General features: G+C 31.0%; 1 protein-coding gene across 2 annotated transcripts; it reads left to right on the top strand.

Moving 5' to 3' along the window:
* The first annotated feature begins 470 nt into the window (after nucleotides 1–470).
* Nucleotides 471–21,766, top strand: LOC132756741 (potassium voltage-gated channel subfamily H member 7-like). Of its 2 annotated transcripts, none has more exons than XM_060747878.1 (13): nucleotides 471–606; nucleotides 9,170–9,288; nucleotides 10,082–10,451; nucleotides 11,104–11,503; nucleotides 13,145–13,344; nucleotides 14,717–14,816; nucleotides 16,143–16,295; nucleotides 18,258–18,451; nucleotides 19,042–19,153; nucleotides 19,436–19,600; nucleotides 20,160–20,261; nucleotides 20,671–20,812; nucleotides 21,259–21,766. In XM_060747878.1, exons 1-13 carry the CDS (start codon nucleotides 508–510, stop codon nucleotides 21,500–21,502), a joined length of 2,400 nt encoding a protein of 799 aa, XP_060603861.1. In that variant the 5' UTR covers nucleotides 471–507; the 3' UTR covers nucleotides 21,503–21,766. The 2 variants fall into 2 exon arrangements, with proteins under 2 accessions (XP_060603861.1, XP_060603869.1); XM_060747886.1 differs by lacking the exon at nucleotides 471–606 and adding an exon at nucleotides 3,463–4,031.
* Nucleotides 21,767–23,442: the final 1,676 nt, after the last annotated feature.

A 23,442-nucleotide genomic window follows, 5' to 3' on the forward strand; every position in this document is an offset into this window, starting at 1 on the left:
AGCATTTTATAAATCAATAGCAAACTCTTTTATATCAATTCGAATAATTTCTTGCCGAGGTTCAAGCAGATAATATATGATTCTTTGATTAACTTATGTGAAGGAAAAATTGGCCTTCACGATCAATATATCAATCACAGAGCTAAACGAATATAGGATTTGAACTTGATTCTAAGTTACCCTTTAATTGTTGACTTGCCCCTATTGTTTTTCCATACTTGTAAATAATGAATCGTTGCCAACTACGAAATAATCAAGTTTTTTTTTATTTACTGATGTCACCAGTATAAGATGTTAAATACTGAATTAAACAATTTTTATGACAAAATGTACATTATTTTTGGGCATAGCTGACAAATAACCCAGTGTAAAATCAAGTGTTTGTTGATACACGTTTCAGTTGTAAGGAAATAAAAGAATTTAGATTTTTGCTTTGCTATACTTCTCATTCTCAATAAGTGAATAATGTATGCTTTGTTTCATTTTTAGGCTAAAAACAAGATTATTATGCTAAAAGTGAAGAAAGATGTGAATTCAAGAGACCCATTTAGAACAATTAGCGAAGAGCCATTAAAACAAAAGAATAATCCAGTTCTTCAAAGCGAGGTTTGTTCTTAGATAGCTCTTATTCAGGAATTTATATGATAATATTATTTGTTATATCACACAATCGGAAACAAATCCTTACAAAATTGTTCGCTTAAGGCGTCGCTTCTCATAGTTTAGTACAATTTTTGTTTGGCATCACCAGACAATCTTTTATATGTTTTCCTATAGAAAGCAGAAATGCCGAAGAGTAGGTTAAGTATGAATGTAAATATGTTAAAATTGATGTTGATATATGCTTTTACATAAAAGATACACCAATTAGCCGTTTATGTACAAACATAAAGAATGAAGAGGGAAACTAAGAATGATTTCCCAAAAGCAACATTCAAGAACAATTGCTCAATAGATGCAAGTACCAATCGTCTATGAAACGATTGATGTAAGGTCAATTAAATATAAAATGTCTGCAATTATACAAATACACTTCTTGATAAAAAAATGTTGGTTTTACTTTACTTCACTTTAATAGAAATAGATATGTACCAGTTTTTTATTCATTTGGAACAGAATAAACGAATGACTTTAATAACTCTCCAGTGTTTGGTGAGGACTATTCACATGTATTTTTTGAGTTTTCGGGTATAGTACGAATGGCAAATAACTTGTCACTTTACACACCATTGCCAAGATCTAATAACGTAAAACTCTTAGTTGTTCAAAGAATAAAATATAGAGCTGAAACGATCTACTTTGCTCATCTTTAATGAGGGGATGTATAAATTATGTTTTTGGAAGCTGCATTACCTATTACCGGACAAGTTAATTATGTCCCTCTTTAAAAGACTTCTAGTTTTTTAAATGACGTTGTATTTCACTATACTGTGTAAACGTAAAACATATTACATTTTACCTATTAAAAAGAGTCTTTATAGCAACTAGCAGATTGAGCATTTTAAAATATAAAATTTGAGAATAGTAATTCTTTAAACATATGTGCCTTTTAAGTTATTTTACCCTACTGATTTATTTATTGATGCATTCTGTCATTTTTCTTTTTTTCATATTTCTATGGTTCAAGTTTATTAAGCCTATTTAGTTTTGTCATCGGGGATTCAATTATTTTTTGATACCAGATGTATAAAGCAATAAAGGTACACGATTTCTGATATTAATGTAACAACCTTTCAACGTAAGTATTAAATAGCCGTCCGGTTAGCCAAAGAGTTAAAGCGGGGCGACCCGGGTTTGATTCCCGGACGGTGTAGGTCACTTTCGTTGTGATTGATCATCAAATCCTTTCTACGGTCACTGTACCTCTTCTCTTGCGGAAGTGAATGCAACTAGTACTGGTAAACTGCTTATTAGTCTGTCCAGGAACAATGCGATGGCTGAACTGTGCTCTGGTAAATTCAATGTGGCTTACTGCCGTGATCCGGAGTGAAAACTACCACTACCACCACCACCACCACCACCACCGTAACTATTAATTTATTTTATAAAGGAAAAGGTGAAATCAGTGGCGCACTTTTTGTTAATTATATTGCGGATTGTCTTAAAATATTTTAATACGTACACCTTTCTGTATGGAGAATAATAATCGGGGGTTAAGAACTACATGCTGCTTACCATGACACAACTGGGGTACGTAAAAGAGCAAGGACGTGGATATTTCTCGAAACGTGAAGCTAAACAGTTGACGCCTTTATGCATTTATATTGTGCAAGTGACCCAAAATCTAATACAATCGGCACAGAATCATGCCCATTCGGTAGAACTTACATTGAAAATTGTCTGATGAATAGCCTAAGCTTATCTCAATTGAGTATTGTCCGAAAGATAAACGAGGCACAATAGCTTTTATGTCTTGTCGCCGATCTTGTGTTTATGTCTGAAGATAAGTGGGAAATACATTGTATCACACTCACAAAGTGTATATTGCAATAAATGGCGGTTTTTCATTAGACTTTTTATCACAATTCTTCACTATAACAATACTATTACTGTGGACCATCATTAGATTTATGGACATTGCCTGCAACTATTTTATTTCATTGCAAAGTAGAAGTAACCTGAAAAGATAAACGTGATTTTATTTAGATTCCATACAGTTAAAATTACAGTTAAAATGCATTTAACGCTTTTTGCTATTTAATTTCAGGATAAGTAAAATTCACTTGATAAGAAAGATAAATATATAGATATATCTGTCTTTATATATATTTTGTATATCAATAGCAGAAATGACTTTTCAGTAATGAATTGTTTGAAAAAAAGTTTATTCTTTTCTAAATGAAATATCCACGATAACGGCATGCATATGACCATGTACAAAAACAAAATATTCAATAAAATAAACAGGTAAGAAACGAATTATGTTGTCCGAAATTGACTAGTTAAAATTGTGTTTGTAAGAAAATAACAATCTTTTTATTAACAAAATCAACTGCTATTATTTCATTGAGTATTATTCCGTTGAGTTATAGTGTGTTAACATTCAAGCGTAGATTCGCAGCTCATATCCCTTTTAAATTAACAAAATTTAATTTACTCCATGACATTGTTTTCATATCTGGCAAACACTGAACCAAACACAGTCTCAGTTACACCTTTGGTCAGTTCATTGTGTCATTGTTACTTTGCCATCTCAGGGCATTGATGTTACAAGCTGTATGCGTCTTTTACAGGCTTTTTGCTGATTGAATTATTTCTTAATCACCAAACTCGTTTATTGTTGTAACAGCTAAATGAGACATTTGATACTTTCTAGTACCACCATTAAGGGGAAACATCTTCTTACTTTAATTCTACAATATCGAAGTAATGCTTCCTTATTGGATTTCTACAACTTGAAATGTTTTTGCGAAGACAGAGCAGTCTCTTTAGATATCCAAAAATTCCGCCGCATTTAATGTTTGTGAACAGTCTGGATTGACATCGTCTGCAGTAGAAGTGATAGCTAGAAATATTCTAATTTTGGCGCGAACGGGATAAAGAACGGAAATTATGTGTGCAACAATAAAACTGTTTTGAAGTCAAGAGCTATTGGTTGATTAGACCAAAGGTTAAATGAGTTGCTACATCAGATCAAATTTAATGGATACCAGTTTTAGTGTAGAATCAAAAGATTAAAATGAAAGATTCGCTGTGCTATGAAAGCCATTGAAAGTTTCTTTTTAAAAACAATATATAACCACTGGTGATCATATTTCAAACACGAGAATATTTTTGATGTTGTTGAGAAAAAAATGAATTAACAAAACCATCAAACAATTAACATTGCTATCAGATTAGTATTTCCTGTAATGAAACGCAAAATATGAAATATGATTTAAAAGAAGTTTGTATTTTTTATTGGATATAAACCAGAATATGGATCAATATAATATGTAACTTTGTTACAATATGAGCTATAACTTTGGTTAAAGATGTCAGTTTGGGAACGCATAGTTGAGGACGTTGATGATAATGAACCTTTGCACCAGGTAATTTGTCTCATGTTTAACATTATATTAAGAAGACATACGATTTAAGATATAACTGATATTCAACTATTTAAAAATCTGCTTGACTTCAACTGTTTAAAATCACGATATACGGTATACATACGGCCAAATTTAATCATTTAATCAAATTAAAATGGTATTTTTTCATACAAAAGTATCTCAATTGAAACAAAAGGTGTATGCTTATTTCTTATAAAGCTGTCAGGAAATGTATACCTGCCTTTTATCTTAGACATCTTTACGAACGAATAAAAAATCACAGAAAAAATATTTAGTAAGCACTTTTTTCACTTAATCAGCATATCTACATGTCTACATGTGCTATCATATTATTTTAATAACAATCAAACATAATAACCGATAATAAATGTAGTATATATATGATATTTTAGAGGACACTTTTTCATCATCGTGGTGTTTAATTAAGTATGTGTGTTTGTGTGTGTGCTCGCAAATAGTTTCCTTTCAAATATTTCTTTTCGGGCGCATAATGCCTCAGAAACGAAGAAATATTTACTTCTTTACATGAGTTTTACAATATCAAAGAAATTTTTTCAGTGCATATTAGATGCTTGTTACCTGAAGAATTTAGTGGTAAATATGCAGTTATTTGTCATAAAATAGCAAAATATAAGCATTTTGACTTCCATACAAAACACTAAACCACTGTAACTAGATGTATTGTCCAAAGGCAGCAGATGGAAAAGGAAGGTCAATAAAAGCATTTCTGCTGCATAATGGGCTTTTAAATAAATCTAAAGCACCGGTATATAGAGTTTTATAAAATCCAGACTCTACCATAAGCGGTTTTAAACCTAGCTGTTGCAATTAAATACGTTCGAAACACAAGGTAACCGCTATGCGAATATTAAAGTCTACATCAACATTGTAAATCTATTTTTTGTATTTTTCAAAAATGAGATAAAAACTCATGAAAACTAATTTCCATACTTAAATATTGTTGTATCGATGCTGTCTTTTCCAACAATGATTTATGATCAGTGTTATCACAACAAAACGATATAAAGGCCTAATGTTTCATTTAAGAGCATGTATGATTGACAGAGTGCTGATACCGTCTAAATAAATTAATCTCAGGGAGCTTCTTCTGTAAACATTAAGCAACATGCTGAGATAAAACATTCACATCGAGCTAGCACTCAACTACGACAAAAATGTAAAGAATAAGAACAGTCATGTTTTGAAGGGTAAACATGATAAATTAGCGGTCCTTTTTCGGGCTGTTTGTGCCTCTAGAAGTATATATTTATTCAATATCAACCTGTCTTGGTGTTGAATATTTTAGAGAGAATTTCTCAATATATTTGTGTCATACGTATTTAACATTTAAACTAAAATATATTGCAAATGTCTTTACCTTATGTACAAGTATAAGTTACAGTAGAATCCCTACTTAAGACCACCACGGAATGAGGACAATCCCGCTATTAAGACCATTTTTATAAGAACAGAATTTTCTGCTCTTTATGTCATTGGTTACATGATATAGAATTAAGACCACGTACCTTATCTACTTTTAAGACCACATATTTAGTCCCAATTATTTGTTTTGTTCTTTATTGACCCTACTATTGAGACCGCTGATATTGAAGTCGACACCTACCTCGAACTTAAATTTGTTTTATGTTGTTTTTATCTGCTTAAATGTTTTTAGGCATGACACTTGATTTCACAAGGTGTCAAAAACACCTTACTTTTATGGGATATTGTATGAAATATGGTCAGGAAGTAAATTTTAGAGTGGTTGAATGATACTTTATGTACAATTATTTTGTGAAAAAATATTTTTTTTTATTTGATAGGTGAATTATGTACATCATATGATAATTAATATTGAAATCAGACCAAAAAGAAAATAAAATTTAATATCTTCAATCCCAATCAGATTTAACATTATGTCATACTTTTATATTGTATTTGCAGGTTATTATACATATTGTTTGTTCATACAAAATGACTAAAATAGACCATGTTCATAAAGTGTGTAAGCAATGATAAGAATATTCACAATTAAGACCACCGCGCAATTAAGACTACTTGGGCCAGTCCCGATGTTGGTCTTAATTGAGGGTTTTTACTAAATAAACTTGAATACCTATAGCCATGATATTCCTTTGTTAAACAAATTGAGAATGTCGTGAGAATTTTTTGTCATTTTAAATGGAAGTACCATCAGTTTACTTTTTTTTTCTTTTAACATTCTTTAAGGTTCAGAAATAAATGTAAATGATATTATTGAGTGACATTCATTTGCCGCTTCAATTCAATCGACATTTGATTTAAGGTTTAGTTTGATATACTTGTAATGGTCAAATTTCTTTTGTTATAATTCGTTAAGGATTGTGTACCTGGGTGAACAATGCATAACATCGACAAATTGATTTACTATAATTACCTCTTATAATGCTAACACAACAATAAAGAAAGTGAGATGCGGTTCTTAATATCTTGTATTTGCAGATGATATGTAAACAAACTTTTTTTTAATTTGTTCTTTTCAATATTAAAAATCTAGTTACTTTAGCGATTCATTCGATACTGAACAGATTATAAAATCTGCTATAATTGTGTTTTTGAAAAAAAGTGTAATAAAATCAATATTAGTCTTGCGAAAACTAAAATGGCTTCATTTCTTTGACAGAGATGAAACTGTTGACGAAGGTGTTATTTGTCTGATAAAACATTTAAGTTAATTGTAATGCATTAATGGGTTATGTATGAGAAATATTTCTCTTGTCTTTGCTACTGAACACGCAGTTTATGCTTAGATGACTTGTGCAAAGTGGTTTTCGCAATAAACGTGTTAGATTCGCACGCTGTTGTACGCTTTATGTCTTTTCCTAAACAGCTTGGTAATCAATTATGTAAATTCTAACTTAAGAGGCACTCGGCTGTCAACGAACAGCTATCGGAAGAATTTATCTCTTTAAACAATGTTTAAAAGCGATAACCCTTAACATTATAATACAGCACGGTTATCACAATACTATTCCTCAGAAAACAAACATATTATTTTTTTGTAACTAAAGGTATTGAGACCTCAAAAACTAATATGAGTGTATGACAGGGGTTTGATACAGGTAGGATAAGATAAAGTATTATGTCCATAAATATTTTTTGTAGCACTTATATGAGTTGATAGTATTACACAGTTGCTCATTAAAATATTTAGCTCGATTGGTTTGTTTTTATTATGCTTATAAAGACAAATAAATGGTTAACGCTTTATTTGATGTATTGTGTTCATAAAGACAAATGGTTTACGCTTTATTTGATGTATAGTGTTTAAAAAAAGACAAATGGTTTACGCTTTATTTGAGTAGAGTGTAATTCTAAAGAATGTTCGCCAATTGCAACAAAAGTCGCGCTGCTCGGATATCTTATATAGCAATTATGAACTGATTTTTATTCATTGAATGTTTTTCTTTTCTTTCAATATATACTATTAACATCGAAAACAAGCGGTTTTGCTTTAATATCTCATGTGGCAATCGCATTCTTTTTATCAGGTTGTGCGCTCCATGCATTCATAAGATTGAGTGTATATTTGAATCTGCACTATATTTTGAAAGGTAAAAGTCATCATAAGGAAAGAAGTAAATTGTATATTAATATTAAGTCCCTATAAAAGTACGTTTATAAAGTACAGTAACGTAATGTACAGTCTTGACCAAATGTAACAATGGAATTTTGTTCAATAGAATCAATATGAGATTAAATGATAGAGGAAATATTTGATTTTTCTTGTATGTATGTATGTATGTATGTATGTAATTTTTATTTTTTGTGTGTAGAATTTGTATTATTACTTGTATTATAGTAAAATACAGCTTATTTATTTCTCAATGACAGCGTGTGTGTTGTATATATCACTTTATATGGGATACAATGATTTTAACTGTTTTATTGCATAAGAATTAAAAGTTAGTTAAATATTAGTCTTAAATAAATTGTACATTGAAAATATTAAAAAAATTGTAAGTTTATGAAGAGACAACCCTATAGTGGATGCAATGACCAGAGTAACAATGCGGACACAAGAATGATCATATAAAAATATAGATCCATTTTAGGAACAATATCAATATTTCTGTTTACTTAATAAATGTTCATAATTTATCTTGTAAGGAATTTACATTTTAAGGGTACTTTTCATGTCCATTTTTATCAACTTTATATTGATGAAAAATTGTTTGAAATTTAATTCTGGATATTGATTCAGATTTTTACTGTACGAGAATATAATACTAGAGAAACAACAACGTTTTCAATTTATAACATACACCTCAACTTTCATGTTTTCTTTTTGTTTCGACCTGGTTTAAGGTTATTCATTTAGAAAAACATTAAGACATTAAGATAATTCGAATCTCTTAGGACCTCAAGCAATGTCATGCATACGAATGGTTTACTTAGCATACTGATACTTGGAAAGTTCACTGTTATGTTACAGTTCGGTAATTTTTAAGTTTTAACATTCATTTCTTGATATAAACAGCTATTTAAGTAAGATGTCTTATCCCTAAAAAAGAACTGTTGGATTGAAAAATAATACCACTATATGTGTGTATTTATTTTTAATACATTCTTTTCTTACAACGGACACCATAAATAAAGCTTGACAGCAAATTTGTCAGAATTTCAAGCTAGCTATCAGTAATCATCTTGTTACATATGATTGTCGAAGACTTCATTTTCAAGAAAAATATAAAAAGGAAGCCTACAGTTTAGCTGCTTGAAACGATATTTGTTCAACCTGATATAGAAGTAGAGTGCATCAATTTTGACTAAATCTAGAAACAAAGGCGCCCATATGTTTGTGTAAAAGAAAATTTTTTGTACAAGACTGTGAAATTGCGTCTACCTAAGCATAATATACTGTACACGACCTGTAAAATACATTTGACCCGTCAATAAGGGAAGGTCAATCATTTTGATTCCTTAAGTATAACACGTAAAGTTAAGATTATTTCCTTTCTCAAAGAGTAACGAATAGCCCTTGCAAAAAATCACAACCATGTAATTGGCAATGATTTGAGCGTAATAAATATTGCAATGGATAATTGAAAAACTGATGGTCTTGCTTTTATTTTCAGGAGACGAGGACTGACCTGCTTACGGAAGAGTCCGAGGAACTGTCGACCATTGAGCAAGCTCAAGATTTAGGATCGAAGATACAAAGGGCTCAGCCTGATTTTATCATTCTTCATTACAGGTGAGGTTATGTAGATTTTATATATAATGGTGATATTTTTTTATATGTTTTGTACATTGTACTATAACACTTCAGGCGGTTTGTACACTAATTAAAGGACATTACTTCATTCAGTTTTGTTCATCACTTTCATAAAATTCATTCCTGGTATACATTATTCAACCTTATAATATACCTATCATTATATGATGGTAAAACTGTTGTTCTGAAATAAAATGGTGTATCACTGAAATACTCGCTGACATTAATGATTAATACTTCGAATAAAAATGTTTGATAATTAGAGTATAGTTTAAAATTAGATTGGAAACATACTAACTGTATTAGTATGTCAAAATAATATTGTTCTTTGATTGGCAATGTTCAAAATATGATGTCATTTTATATGTCCTCGACTAATAAGTCGATGTAAACAAAATATATAATAAATATTAAGACAACAAATATATTTTCAATGATTATATTATAAAATTTGGATACTCATATTAAATAGTATCGTATTCATATTACATAATTGAAATGTATTTTATACATATTAAATGTGACACTGAATTAATGTTTATATCTCTCAGCATGTTATGTCAACATCAAAAAATGCGTTTTCATTGTTCTTCTCACTACTGACTGAGAACGTTAATGACTTTGTTAAATTAAAACAGCATGTTTCGCACAAAAAACAACATAAAAAACCTTCTTTTCTTTAGCACAGTCATGGTGTTAAAACTGTCCAATGTATTGCTTTTTACACTAAATGTGGACGATATTATAGTAACCATTTTAATCTTAATTTCAGTCCATTTAAAGCGGTATGGGACTGGGTGGTTCTAATTCTTGTACTTTACACTGCTGTATTCACGCCTTATCAAACGGCATTTCTACTGAACGAAGAAGAAACAACGATGCGACTCAACAGAGACGCTTCTACAAGAACTCAGAGCACAGATACAACAACAGCCAACCCTCTCGTTATCATCGACCTAATCGTTGATCTGATGTTTATCGCAGACATTCTGATTAACTTTAGGACAACATATTTACATAACGGAGAAGTTGAGATGGACCAAAAGAAGATTGCTATAAATTATGTCAAAGGTTGGTTTGTCATAGATACCATTGCAGCCATTCCATTTGATCTCCTGCTGTTTGGGTCAGGAACCACCGATGTAAGTTTAATAAAGATACACTATGCCAAATTGTATTTCTATTCAAATCCATAAATGTGTCTACTGTTTTCTAAAGACTTACAGGCATGACGAAAAGAACAGAACTGGAATACATTATTTAGTTTTCTTGGAGCACCTTTAAAAAGAATACTATCTTTGCTTACGATTCAAGATGACTGTCCTTATTTGATATATCATTTTCAATAGCGACTACATTACATTTTCTTTTTTTTTTTAATACAAATTTGTAATTCTATAAATAATGTATAAAACCAGAACTGTTTTACTTTTTTCTTATCAGATTAATTATATATATAATTTAAATATACAAATTCAGTAGGACTAATCAATTAACAATATGTTATTTACAGAATATATTGCCGTTTTCAGATTTTCTATATTGCACGAACCGTTTTCTATATTGCACGAACCGAATACTCAATCTCCGTCTTAGTAATACTAAAGGATATTGAAGGATAAACTATAAACAGTAATATCCGTTTCAGCTAAGTAAATTGCATCCGTCTGTGGCAATCAGTATTAGATCTGCCATTTTAACATTTATCTTTCTTTTGTATTGAATCCTTTTTTTTGAGTTTGTATTTATACCTATAATTTCTAAATCAAGTATAAAAGAGTTACACTATTTCAGACGATGACTATTGCTGGAATTCTCAAAACGGCAAGATTACTACGTCTCCTTAGAGTGATTAGAAGAATTGAGCAGTTTGCGGAGTACGGGGCAGCCGTCCTTCTTCTTTTGATGGTTACGTTTTCTTTAGTTGGGCATTGGTTGGCGTGTATATTTTATGCTATTGCCTATATGGAGAGACCGCACCTCAAAGAACCAATCGGCTGGTTAGATACATTAGCGGTACAACTGAATCAGCCATATATTGTGAATGTTACAAATAGCGGTCCAAGTATTAAGACAAAGTATATAACGTCTCTGTATTTTACATTTACGTCCTTGACAAGTATAGGATTTGGAAATATATCTCCGAATACCAATGCTGAAAAAATATTTTCCATATTTGCCATGATGTTGGGCTGTAAGTATTTGAAACTTTTAACGTTATCTTTTAATTCTGGTGATTTTGCTTCTTAACAGCAACACTATAAGCATCGATACTAAAATACGTAGGATACATTGCCGTTTCATAAAACACTCTTCTTATTCTCAACAACCTGTGTACATTTGTACAGTCGAGTTTATTTTGTGCTTTTTAGCTTGACTATTCGAAGAATATGAGAGCTATTGTAGTCGCCCCGGCGTCGGCGTCGGCGTCAGCGTCTGCGTCGGCGTCTGCGTTGGTTAAAGTTTTTTGTAAAGTCAAATATCTCAATTATTACTTGAGATATTCAATTGAAACTTACAATACTTATTTATAGTAACAAGGTACATCAGATTGACAAGTTGGATAACTCTGCCTACAATATTGACAGAATTATGTCCCTTTTTAACTTAGAAATTTTGGTTAAAGTTTTTTGTAAAGTCAAATATCTCAATTATTGCTTGAGATATTCAATTGAAACTTACAATACTTATTTATAGTAACAAGGTACATCAGATTGACAAGTTGGATAACTCTGCCTACAATATTAACAGAATTATGCCCCTTTTTAACTTAGAAATTTTGGTTAAAGCTTTTTTGTTAAGTCAAATATCTCAATTATTGCTTGAGATATTCAATTGAAATTAAAAATACTTTTTTATAGTAACAATGTACATCAGTTTGCAAAATTGCATAACTCTGCCTGCAATATTTGCAGAATTATTTGCCCCTTTGAAACTTAGAACTTTTGGTTAAAGGTTAAAGGTTTTCAAAGATATTTACTTGAAACTTTACACATGCACTTAGGGTCATAATTGGAAGGTCATAATCGTATGTAACTGACCAAGTTCCATAACTCTATCTTGCATTAAGGCTGGTTCATATCCCCTTTTCTACTTAGTGTCTTGGTTAATGTTTACATTATTATTATTATTACATATCTCAATAACTATTAAAGATATTTACAAAATGTATTTAAAACTTCACATATGATTATGGGTCATAATTGTAGGTCACTGACAAAGATCCATAATTCTATCTTGCATTTAGGCGGATTTTTCTCCCCTTTTTTCAACTTAGAAATTCATGGTAAATTTTTGCTTCCAAGCTGTTATATCAACTTCTACTGAAGGGTTTGTGCCTTTTTTGGGACAATTTTATGCATTCATGATAATAAAGCAGTGATTTACTTGATAAAACATCTTAATAACAAGCCTTTGTACCTTTTCTGTCAAATTTATGTATTCATAGGTAATTAATATAATTATACTCAATAAAACACCCTTGTGACATTTCCATCCGAATAGTCAAGCCAATACTGTATAATTAGACTCTCTCTAAGGCCTATAACATGAATTTTTAAAAAGAAATTAGCCCTTTTGTGAACTTAAAAAAATTAACATTATCAAGGCTCTTTTACTATCAAGCACTTAGAATAGTCGAGCGTGCTGTCCTACCGACAGCTTTTGTTATTCTTCATACTTGTACTATTTTTAGGCAATATACATTTTAAAATTAATAGTACATATTTAAATTCACAATGTAACGTAGTTTTTAAATTAAAATTTATATGTTTACAGCATTATTGAGCGCCGCTATATTTGGTAACGTATTTTTATTGACTCCATATTTTTACAGCATTACTGAGCGCCGCTATATTTGGTAACGTATCGTCCATCATGTTAAGAATTTATCAAGGAACAGACGAGTATCATGAGAAAATGCAGAGTATTAAAGACTTCATTAACTTTCATCACTTGCCAAAACATCTTGCCAACCGGTTGCAGGAATCCTATACGCATGCCTGGGCATACACCAAGGGAATAGATATGAATTCGGTACGTTATTAACATTTCCCCATCCCCCAAATTCATTTAAATTAGAAATAATTTTTCTTCTTCAAATCATGTACAGCTTCGTACATTAATATTCTTATAATTGTAATTTGGTCATTTGTTGTTAAACAAGTTATGTCAAGTACTAAAATTAAATCGCCTCCGTGGTCGAGGGGTTAGAGTCGATGACTTCTAATCCAGTTACCTCTCTGGCGTGGGTTTGATCCCCGGGAGGTGCTTTGGTAGTTTAGCGCGGAGGAAGGTAGTCTAGTACTGGTGTAACTCTCCAGGAACGATGGTTAGGAAACTTCCCCCTATATGACTGAAATACTGTTGGAAAAAGGCACAAACAAAAATATGAACTTAACCGAGTATGTTGATTTGGATTTGAAGTTTAAAGTTTAAAAATGCCGAAATTTTACTCATAAATTAGTTATGTTTATCATCTAAATACATCTAAATAATTAATTCAAAAAATAATCGTCTTATTTGAAAAAGGCTATTTTTTGTAATGAATTTAAATTGAATAAAGAGTATTTTATTAACACTTAATGCATGTTCACAGAAAACCATTTTACTAATCATAATATTTACATGTACATACTATATGAAGGGTTTTACACCACAAGAGTTTCATTTTATGCTTGACCTGACGTACAATATAGTGACGAGAACTGTCTGAATACGATATGACAGAGCTAAGATTTCTTCGTCTAATTTTGTCAGATAAAGCGTGTCTGACAAAACAATTTGTGAAGCTTGAAACTGACGCGATATCATAGTAATCAACTTTTCCTTAGAATGTCTTAATTCCCTTTCTCGTTTTCTGATAGACCAAATGTTCTGCTTTCAATCACAAACAATTTACCATTAGACAATGTTGTAGATAAATTTTTTAGACTATATACATTTACATTTGTGAATGTAACTTTATATATGACATATTGAATACTTGGGAATTGTAATCAAGGAAAAACAATATAATTATCATCATATTTCACTATACTGGCTTTTACCATAATATTATTTTTGTTTTTGTGGTTGACTGAAGACTTTAACCAGAAAAAGATGTAGTGTTTTAAATAAAAAATCATCTCAGACATTTTATAAGTTAAACGTCATGCGAGACATTTATTGCAGAATTTTCTTTTAAAAACAAATAAAACTACCACGAGTCTAATTTTATATGCATGTATACATGTATATATTAGAAACGAACAAAAAAAAGAAGAAGAAGATAACTTGAATGGCTTAATAGTTTAGCGAAATTAATTCATAGCAGTAGATATAAAATGCGATGGAAGTATAGTTCTTGAACATATCACATATGTTATTCAAATTTAGAAATGTGTTAACTGTAGTTATGTTATTTTAGGTTTTAAAAAGTTTTCCCGAGTGCCTTCAAGCTGATATATGTCTTCATCTGAATCGAAATCTGCTGAATAATTGCCCAGCTTTCCAGAAAGCGTCCACAGGTAAGATAAATGAGCCGCGTCAAGACAAAACCAAATAATGGGTTTGCGACCAGCATGGATCCAGACCAGCCTGCGCATCCGCGCAGTCTGATCAGGATCCATGCTGTTCGCTTACAAATCCTTTTACAAGTAGAGAAACTGATAGCGAACAGCATGGATCCTGATCAGACTGCGCGGAGGCGCAGGCTGGTCTGGATCCATGCTGGTCGCAAACCCACTGTGTTGGTTTTGTCGTGACACGGCTCAAATGTGTTTAACACTGACATGGATTGCCGTAAACACAGGCGGTTGTTTTATAGACTGTCCAATGTCCAATATTTTGTTAATGATATTAAATGATATTTGGTATGAAAAGAAATGTTGTAAGTAAACTGACTACAAGTAAAAATTTTTATCTAAATTTGACTAAAGTCATTCAAAATCGCTTGTTACCTTACATTGAAATCGAAACCAGCACAAATCGGGTACCAGAAAAAAATTGCACATGTTTGCATTTTTATTTATCGACCGAAACGTTATGTACATTCATACATTTTTTGCCAATAAAATAGAAACAATCTAAGATGCGTGTTGTTCATAGCAGTATTTGGAGTAATTCTTAAACACATTGCTATGATACTCTGACATCGATTCAAGTAATTGACTACAATTACGAAATCATTTACCCCCAAGTAGCATTTTACCGTCTGGAATTATTTGTTCTGTTGGTCGTAATTGTATACAATTTCTTCATTATATTTGATATAATACAAGTAACAATGTCTCATCTGTTGTGGTATTATATATACAAGATAGCTAAATATATTGTATATTGTTATTGCATGTCGGACAGCCGATTATACCACATTATAATGCATTGTATCTCTCCGTTCATATATACAATTGCACTAAGCACGCTTTCTCGTGACAAAATAAAGCATACATCTGAATACAAAAAGATGTTTCTGTTATTCCAACCTTACATAATAACGGTTTTATTTAAATTATACTTGTATAACTATGTACCCAACGACTGATTTTAATAATGTAGTTTTCACGGATATATCAGTTATCCACCGAAAAGCATAAAAAAGTAACTTTTCAAACATATCAAACTTTAGTAATATTTTCTATTTATTTATTTTCAACATTTTTTTTCAATTTTAGCATTTATCTTTTTACAGTACTTGTTAATATATATTAATCTAGTAGGAATTCAAAAGTTTACGATTATATTATTCAGGCATTGTAATCATATTTATTTTTTGTTCTTTCTGCTACAAAAATTAGTATAATTTGCTTCAATATATAAAGTAACTATTTCAATTGAATAATGAATATTTGCAGGTTGCTTAAGGGCCTTATCTATGCAATTCAAGACGACGCATGCTCCCCCTGGAGACACTCTGATACATCCAGGTGACATTTTAACATCTATTTATTTCATGGCAAGAGGTTCAATAGAAATATTGAAGGATAATACAGTCATGGCAATTCTAGGTAATATTATTTCTCATAATACATTTCATAGATTTTAGTTTATACAAATTTATTTTAGTTCGATTGTGTTGGAAGCTATAAGCTTATTGAAACACTCTCGAATCCGTTCCTAGAACCAACCAGTACTAAGCAATGAGTGTAAAGTTTCTTGCTCAAGGAAACAAGGGCTTGGCCCTGACAGGGTTCGAACCCAGGCTGTCAGCAATTCTTAGATTACTAGTCCGACGCGTTGACCACTCGGCCACGCCGCCATGATTTTAAAATCCCCACGTTTATAAATATAAAGTAAGTAAGTATTTTATTTATGAAAGTGACAATAGTAAACATATTTTACAAATCAAATTAGACAATTAGCATTTAAGTCACCTCCAATAAACATGAACTATTTACGTAAAACCGTAGGCGATTATATAAACAAGCTCATTTGTAGAAATAGTAGCTATAACGCGATAGAAAGATGAATGAAACATATTTCAATTGCCCTTTAAATGGTCATCATTCGTTAACATATGTATATAATCTTTGTTTAATCATCACCGTGACTATATCAATAGTTGCAAGGATATAAATTCATTATTTCAAGAATGGAAAAAATATGAGTTCTTAGCAACTTTTTGCGAATATATGCTAATGCTAGCTAGACTGCTGACTAATACGCTGTGAGCCTTAATTGTAATATTATGTTACGTATGGTCTTAATGATCTTAATTACTTATACACTGTTGTCAGTGATATATTAAGGTTTGACGCCGCATTTTATAAATACCTTTTTCATTATGTTCTAAGGCATCCACTGCATATGTAATGTTATCATAAGGAAGAAAGTTATAGGGAATGGCCTCTTTTCTACTTCGTTACAAGATGATTTAGCAAGGAGAGGCAAATAAAGTTTTCAATATATTCAAAATCACCCTCACTTTCAACATCCATAAATAGCTGGTTAACAAAAAACTGGGTATAGTAGTATCTTAAAGAATATTTCACGGTTCATCAGCGAAAACAATTTCTCTGTCAGAAAACCACCAGCATCCCTCGAAACAGATGCAATTATTTTCTTGCTTATGAAACAGCTTTTATTGCTCAGTTTGGTCTTCTGAAGAGAAGCTAGCATTATAAGTGCTGCAGATGATAAATCTTTTTAATTCCTTTAAAACATTATACGCCACTTCGTGCCTTCTTGTGGTCCTTTGTGTTTGGTGCTGAGGTCAGTGAACTTTACTCATCTGATTTAAAGTATATGTCTTTTAGTAAATTCCATGTCATGGTTGAAATTAGCTAGAATTCTACTTAACGTAAAGTAAACGAAATACAGTATCGACTTACTTTATTTTGAGTTACCTGATTCTGAATGTTGTCTTAAAGTGTTAAAGGAAGGAACCGATAATAACTGGTAAGATGGCGACCCGATGTGTTTTCCTGATATTCCTTCAAAATAAAAATTGTTTATTATTGTTACTAATCTGTACGATAAGAACTTGTACCTAAAATATCATCATATTACTTATACTGTGAAAAAGTCTGACTATCTATACTATCTGGACTAAGTATGCTTTACTCAGTTTATCCCATCTTATGAATAGATCCCTGACCTATCTAATTCTTATTATCAGATTAGAGGATACAATAATAATTTCACCACAACAAAAGAGCACATGTCAATGTTTATGGTTAAATCTATTATCTATCTGTTATTCAAATTAAACGTTACAGTAGGGATCTATCAATAAATATGTTTCAACATATATGTTTATTTTATTTCAATTACATTTTTAATTTTATGAACTATCTATCATAATAGGGTCATAATTTATTTTTTATAGAACTCGGAGTTTTACGTGGTTTGTTTAAATTATTTCTAACAACAATTTTCTTTCTTTTTGAATAAAGAAACCTACTCCTGAAAGTATTCAATATGTTTACCTTTATTAATAATTCTGTACATTTTCTTTGATTCTATTCCAGGTAAGGATGACATATTTGGCGGAGACCTTAAAGATTTGAACACTACTGGGAAATCTCTTTATTTTGTCCGTGCTTTAAGTTACTGTGATATAAACAAAATAGAGTTGTCCGACCTGAAAGATACACTTTACTCCTATCCAGAATTTTCCAGTGAATTTATGTCGAAGATCCGAGTTACATTCAATTTGAAGCGGGTAAGTAATTTAGCCAAATAGTTACGATTTCTGCATTTATGTTTTTAATATGTTTGAGGACGTCCCTTGCAAGTACCATCCATTAATTATGGTCATTTTAGCATTATTATTATTAAGTTGAGATAAATTAACATCATATTTCAAAAGATTGATGTAATGGTGACTGTCCAACAATAGACATTCCAAAATGTTAAGGATAAAATATATGATTGCCTTAAATTAAAAAAAAAGACAGTCAAACGTTTTAAGCAATACAGGTAGTTTCCGATAGAAGTTTTTTTAATCAATGGATCATGTTAATTAATAATTGGTCATGCGAAGTGTATTAAAATATGACAAAAATTAAAATTTATTTTGACTTTCATCTGTTCAGTTTACACCCTTGAATGGGCATAATGTCACTTTAACAGGATGCTAGTACATCTTGATTACAAGCTTTCCATGGAGTATCATTGCCATGTAATCATATTACCAGCAATGCAGTCGTTCGTTTGACCCCCATTAAACTTCAATTATATATCGAACTATGATAGCCAACAGAAATATTTTGAATTTTATATAGAAAAATATGATATTATATATAACTATAGGGGACTTTATTTGAAACACGTAAGAAATCGAAGATAGATGAAGAAAAACTGCGATTCATCAGACAAAAACGTCCACATATGCAGTCAAAAGGAAAACTTGTCGATATTGTAGGTAAATCAATTATTTGTTCTGAGTGCTTTTTGGTAGGTGAATTTAATGGGTTCATACAAGGTATGATACAAACAGGTTATTCTTTATTCTGCAACTGCAACATTTATGTTGTAATGATGTATGTTTTATTACTGTTAAATCTTAAGATTTACTACTGTTAAAACTACATGTATCTTAAACTATATTTTTCTCCTTGGTATTAACGGAAATAGCATGCATGCATTTTACTGTTTCGTTACACTTTTTTGAAAGTTTCAATATATATGTTTGACTTTAATAAAGGTACAGCCGTCAGTGCGGCTTCAAGGGGAAGAAAGCACAGCGCCTCACAGACTGAAAGTTGTGATAACGTTGGATCTCATATGCTGGAACTATCACCTGAACAGGCCTATACTGATATTGACAAAGAGTTTGAGGACAGACGCCATCAGTCGTCACCGCAACCAAGTTCGTCAATACATAATCTTTTCCTTGTTTCTTTGGGATTATCAATTATCATTATTTTGGGACAAACTTCAACTACTTAGATTATGTTTCATGTTAAATCACCTGCTCCAGTTAAGTTGTTTTTATTTGTATCGATGTAGCGTATTTATGAATGTGAGTTACCAAAGAAATGAAACTGGATATAAAACAAAGTTCATCTAGCTTACATGTAACTACGAGTTAGTGTGTGCCAGTATCAATTACAATCACAAATTCAACGAATAAAAACGAATGAAATTAGTTAAGAAAATCTTTTAAAAAAATAAAAGAAAACTATGTAGCCTATATCAGATAAAACCATCAATCTAAACGTAATTTAATATTCAAAGTGATTCATGGATGAAATGCTCTTAACATTCGGATGACATGAATACATTGTTACTTAATGTTATTTACGTACATTAGTTTAGTAACATTAGTTTAGTCTGCCAAAACTTTGTCTTGCTTTTTAAAGTAACATGATGTATGATTATTTCTCATAATATACATAAACTGACGTATATAATCATCGTAATTTCAGAAGACGACCAAGGTGTTTCACAGAAACATCGGCATACACTAGCATCAAAGACAAGTTGCTCGAGCCATACATTAAAAGGTTCTTCACCAGGCGCTTCTACAGGTAAAATGCGATTTTTTTATAGTACACTGTTTTCAGTTAAAACATGTCATTTATTTTTTATTTCCTTTTATGTGACAACAATAATAATAATGTTTAGCATCTATGTTTGAAATGTTTAGACGAAAATACTTTTCTACACTTAACTATTGCAATAACTGTGTGTAGTATTATATTTTACAAGAAAAAACTACATGTAAGTCACGTGACCAACTGTAATTTCTATGAATATTGTTCATGATGTATCGGTTACGCTCAGTTGTTGAAAAAGTAGGGCTGTTTTTTCACAATTAAGGTAGTTTCAAATTCTTACATAAGCGATTTACGATATCAATTATTGGTTAGTCACGATGAGATTATGAATTATTTACAATTTTGATATATCATTTCATGATTTCATTTTCTTTGTCAGCAACCTCATATACACCAAAATCTATCTCTAGTGGAGGTCAGCGTTTCTCTTGGGGTCAAGGGCAAGTCGAAGGTCGTTTTTCTAACCAGGGGTCAAATCACGCTATGGGTGATATTGACAAACGTTTAGAACATTTATCAGAGTAAGCTGTATTACATTACATATCATATGTAAAGTTTATTTAAAAAAATACTGAAACGGATTTTACAACTCGTCCGGTAAAAACTAATAATTGAGTTTGTCAACTTTCGTTGGAATATGTCTGATAACTTTAAATACATGTACATTATATCATTTTTTATCATTTGTTCAAAGTTCATTCTTCCAGACAACTTGCAATAATGTGAGCATCACAAAAAAACAAAAAAAAAACAATTGACAATCGACATGTTTCTCTCACTGCTGATTTGCAAATTAGTTTGGAAAGTCTGCCACTTTCTTTCTAAGCAAATGGTAAGTTATCGGGGAATGCCGACCTATGATACATAACCAAACAAAGAAATCATTATCAGTATTATTATTTCTTATCTAAATATTATTATCATTATAATAACCATTGCTAAATTTTGTTCTCTTTTTTTCCTTCAGACGTATGGGGAAATTTGAAGACGATCTTTTTCAGACAGTTGATGATATTTTATTATTACTTGGACACAAACCATCCGTACAACAAAATCTAAGCCACGATCTAAATGTTATAAACACAGAACAGAGTGGAACGATCGTCAAGGAGAGAAGTGCAGTTAAAGTCCGGGTTCCAATAACTTCTAAGAAAGGGGCACGTTTGGTCAAATCTCCCAGTGAACTTTCAACACTTCTTGATAAAATGTGACAAAATATGGACACAGATTTAGATTGATATGACCGTTAGTATCAGTGAATATATCAACCTTATAAATGCATGTAAACAACGATTTATGACTGCGATTAAATGCCCTAAAGGTATTCAGTCCTATGACTATTAAAATACAGTTTTAATTTTATTTCTTAGTTATCAAACGTTGCATATGTTTCTTAAAACACAGACTGAGAATGTTTAATGATTTTGATTAAAGCATTGTTTGAATAAAATGGTACGTTGTTTGAATAAAATGGTACGTTGTTTGAATAAATGGTACGTTGTTTGAATAAAATGGTACGTTGTTTGAATAAAATTTTACGGTCTGATACAAAGAAACAACAACAACAATGAAACAGATGAATGCATGAAATTTATAAATTACTGTATTTATTGAAGAATAAACTGTTATAATTTTTTTCAAATATGTTTTATTATTTTTAATACATCATTCTTTATTAACTCATTTCCTTAATCAGTTAACCAGTCAAAAGAATACGTTGAACCTCTCCACTAGATTTGACTTGCATTCACTGATCTTTGAAAAAACATATACACTTAACGAAACTTTTAAGTACTCCTACCATTTTTTTTATTATATTGTGTTAGAATTACTATAACTAGTCTAAGTCGATACTGTATAAACTTTAATCATAGTATCATCATTTTATAATAGTAAATGCATTTAATGAATATATCTTGAGCACGTGTTGTTGCTCTACTACGTGGCCGTCTCGGGAGATTGGCGATACTTCCGGTTCGTCTGTATTTAGCTAGGAGCTTAGTAATGCTTCTCTTCTGTACATGCATTGCAATTCCTCTTTGTTGCAGCGACATTCGGGCCATTTTGTGTTTTTATGTTAGGCACATCAATAAACTAACAATTTGCATCAAAATACACAATGTGGGCATCTTGCACGAAATGCACGTGCCCATTTTCGGGTTTTTGCATGTGACCGCAATATTGCGTTTCGGATGATTGATTTTGTTTTAAAATCATTCATGCAGTCGGAAAGTAGAGTCAGTACACATTTTCAACATTGATTTGGTATATATTTTGAAAACCGGAGTTTTCCTGCAAGTTTGAAATCGGAGTACTTATAAGTTTCGTTAAGTGTAGAATATACATATATCATTCCTTGAAATTATCATTAAATCAAGAAAGAAAATCATTATAGATACATGTAACAGCATGGATTAAAGTTTGTTCAATTGTATGATCACTAGTTGTTTCCGTACATCAATGGCTTTAAGATTGTCGTCACAGACACGGATTCAGATTAACAAAAAAAAGTTCTTTGTATAATAAAAGTTCATTACCCTTAATTACTACAACGTGGTAAAATATTATTAAATTACTGTTATTAATAATATGCAGTTATTTTATTCTTATTAATTCGAATTTTAGATCTAACGTTAATTATTAATTCATAATTTCAGTAAGGAAAATAATCGGATTACTATGACACTAATCAGATCACATGCAAACATATTTCTGGCAAACATTTTAAATTAATCTTACTAATATTCATTCAAAATAAAGCATAGTTTAATTTCAAAAACAGGTATTATTTGATTAAGACAAGGTAATTGAGACAACTATGTTCAAAGAACGCCATGTCGTCTGGGAAAATTTACTATATATGTGCACAACCAAAATTCGATATCATAATGATTATAGTAATCATTTGTATAGCTGATATTTCCTTGTCATTCCAAGCACAATACAAAACCCATTTCAATTAGTACTGTATTGTTTTGTTTAAAATACCTTTTTACAGTTATACATTATTCAGTTAATACTTAAAATTGACATTACTTTTTTGACGGATACGTTTTCTTGCAAACATTCGGCAATGCTTATCACGTTATTTCTACTGCGTGACAAAGCAGTAAGGGCTAGTTTGACTGACCTATTTATAGTAAATTACGTC

Source organism: Ruditapes philippinarum, unplaced genomic scaffold, assembly GCF_026571515.1.
Source record: "Ruditapes philippinarum isolate M1 unplaced genomic scaffold, ASM2657151v2 ctg4173_1_1_1_1, whole genome shotgun sequence".
NCBI lineage: Eukaryota > Metazoa > Mollusca > Bivalvia > Venerida > Veneridae > Ruditapes > Ruditapes philippinarum.